Source organism: Hyalella azteca, unplaced genomic scaffold, assembly GCF_000764305.2.
Source record: "Hyalella azteca isolate HAZT.00-mixed unplaced genomic scaffold, Hazt_2.0.2 contig15775, whole genome shotgun sequence".
Classification (NCBI taxonomy): domain Eukaryota; kingdom Metazoa; phylum Arthropoda; class Malacostraca; order Amphipoda; family Hyalellidae; genus Hyalella; species Hyalella azteca.
This window is the reverse complement of record NW_025945614.1, coordinates 13,113-15,697: the sequence shown is the minus strand read 5'-3', so window position 1 is coordinate 15,697 and position 2,585 is coordinate 13,113. Positions and strand designations below refer to the sequence as shown.

The 2,585-nt window shown below is 39.9% G+C and overlaps 1 protein-coding gene across 1 annotated transcript; it reads left to right on the top strand.

The window, feature by feature from the left end:
* On the top strand, positions 1-2,060 carry LOC108673007 (rhodopsin). The gene is made up of 2 exons (XM_018160771.1): positions 1-229; positions 673-2,060. The coding sequence occupies exon 2, from the start codon at positions 673-675 to the stop codon at positions 1,816-1,818; it is 1,146 nt and encodes a 381-aa protein (XP_018016260.1). The 5' UTR covers positions 1-229; the 3' UTR covers positions 1,819-2,060.
* Positions 2,061-2,585: the final 525 nt, after the last annotated feature.

Sequence of the window (2,585 nt, the reverse complement as noted above, 5' to 3'; positions counted from 1 at the left end):
AGATCGCTCGTTGCACCAGCTTCGTAGTGATCATCCATCTAAATTATTTAACAAAACAATTTTTAACGTTGATTAACGTTAGATTCCTGAGAAGTTGAAGGAATAACTTGGAGGTCAGGTTGTGGGTTATGTTTAGAACCCCGCAACTCATGGGCATTGAGTGAACTTTTAACTTAAAAAGGCATAAATTTTTAAAACTTTGTAAGGATCAACCAAGTATACAACCAAGGTAAGTGTTTAATCGGGAATTTCATTATCCTTGTTTTAGCGGCAATCAAAGTAATCTTCATTATGTCCCATCTGGAGCAAATGAAGTATCTATCTATACTGGTAGTATTTATCTATACGAGTAAATAGTTAAAGGTGGTCTTAGATGTGCAAATTTGCTTACTTTGCATAAGCGATTCTAAGGAAGTGCAATATTTTTGTTTAATAGTTTTCTGTAATTCGGTAAGATACCATAAAACTAGAGATAAACTGTTGAATATTCACATGAACATGACACAAAAATGTGAAATTTATAACCTAAATATATTGCAGCTCCTATACAAAATATATATTGCAACCTAAATTTTTTCGATGAAGTCTCAAATGACTTTAGTAACTCAAGTAAAGTAAGTTTTAACATATCAGTCCATAGCTGGCCATTGATATGTAATCAATTTCTTCCAGATGTCTCAGTGGATGAACCGTCCCGGAAATTCCATGCCCGATGCTGGGTATATTTCGACCAACCCCTTCGGCAACTTCACGGTGGTGGACGCCGCACCCAAAGAGATCCTTCACATGATCGATCCTCACTGGTACCAGTTCCCTCCTTTAAACCCCATGTGGTATGGGCTACTTGGATTCACAATCACGGTGCTCGGGATCCTCTCGATCACAGGAAACACTATCGTCATGTGGGTGTTCTTGAACACGAAGAGTCTTCGTTCACCTGCTAACTTACTGGTCGTAAACCTCGCTCTGTCTGATTTCGGAATGATGGCAACAATGTTCCCACCCATGGTTACCAGTTGTTACTATGGTACTTGGGCCTTTAGTGCCCTCTTTTGTGAAATCTATGGATGCTTTGGATCCTTGTTTGGATGTGCCTCCATTTGGAGCATGGTCTTCATCACGGCAGATCGTTACAATGTCATCGTTAAAGGGGTCTCCGGAACGCCTCTAACGAACACAGGAGCCCTGATCAGAATCATGCTCGTCTGGGTTTTCTCGCTGGCGTGGACTTTACTTCCATTCTTCGGGTGGAACCGTTACGTACCAGAAGGAAACTTGACAGCCTGCGGCACGGATTACCTGACGGAAGGATGGGTGTCCCAAAGCTACTTGTACGTTTATGGTGCCTGGGTATACTTCCTCCCTTTGATCCTCATCATTTACTACTACACTTTCATTGTCTCTGCTGTGTTCGCTCATGAAAAGCAGATGCGAGAACAAGCCAAGAAAATGGGAGTCAAATCTCTGCGAAACGAAGAAGCCCAGAAGACCTCCGCCGAATGCCGACTTGCCAAGGTAGCTCTCACTACCGTTGCCCTTTGGTTCATCGCTTGGACTCCCTACCTGGTGATCAACTTTGCTGGAATGCTGAACAAACCTATGATAAATCCCCTTTTCACCATTTGGGGATCCCTGTTCGCTAAAGCCAACGCTGTGTACAACCCCATCGTGTACGCCATCAGTCACCCCAAATACCGCGCGGCTCTCGAGAAGAAACTTCCATGCTTGTCTTGCAGCAGCAGCGATGGTGCGAGCGACAGCGTTTCGGCAACCACAACTCAGAGCGACTCGAATGCAGAAAAAACTGAAACAGCCTAATTTGCCAGGACCTACGATAACGACGACGACGATAAAAGTTTAACGAGCAATTTTAATAACGATTTGATTGCCATAAAAACTTATGACGCCTAATTACTTGATGAAGTTAGCAAATTAACGGTATTTAATCATTATTGTTTGATTCGATATCAGCTATAGAATATTCGAATAAAAATATATAAAATATGTGTGAACTATATGGAAAACTAAATAAATTCTCTAACAAATTTAGTATGATTTTTTCCTGAAGATTTATTTTATTCTCATATTCATCCCATCATATAGAGTCCAGCTGAACACATACATACTATATATCGCCTAGAAAAATGGCGTTTTTCATTTATACGTAAAGCTTATCAGTTCAATTGGACCTTTAGATCGCCTTTAATTTCATTCTGATCTATGACCAGATGAATAAAAATGCCAGCTGTCAACGTTTTTCAATGACTAAATTTCCGTAATGGAAAAATACCACATGAAATTTAATGTTTTTACACGAAAGAACGGTGACTTCGCCAGGTCGCTATTATTGGTCGCGAAAGAGTTAAGTTTAAATTTAATCCCAAATGAGAAGAGAATTTTCCTGCAAAGGCATGTAGAAAAGAATAGGTCAACAGAATTTTTTTCTCCAACAAATTTTTCACTAAAATTGACTTTCAGACACGTTCAAAAAAAAGTATGACGCCTTCAGACACCATATAAGCTTAACCTTCCAATCCGTAATTTTGTGGTAAAAATTTAAATCAGAGTCAGGAATTGAAAGACGT

Bases quoted from the DNA above. Each gene is read 5' to 3' on its own strand.
- LOC108673007 (XM_018160771.1), top strand. From the start codon at position 673: ATGTCTCAGTGGATGAACCGTCCCGGAAATTCCATGCCCGATGCTGGG.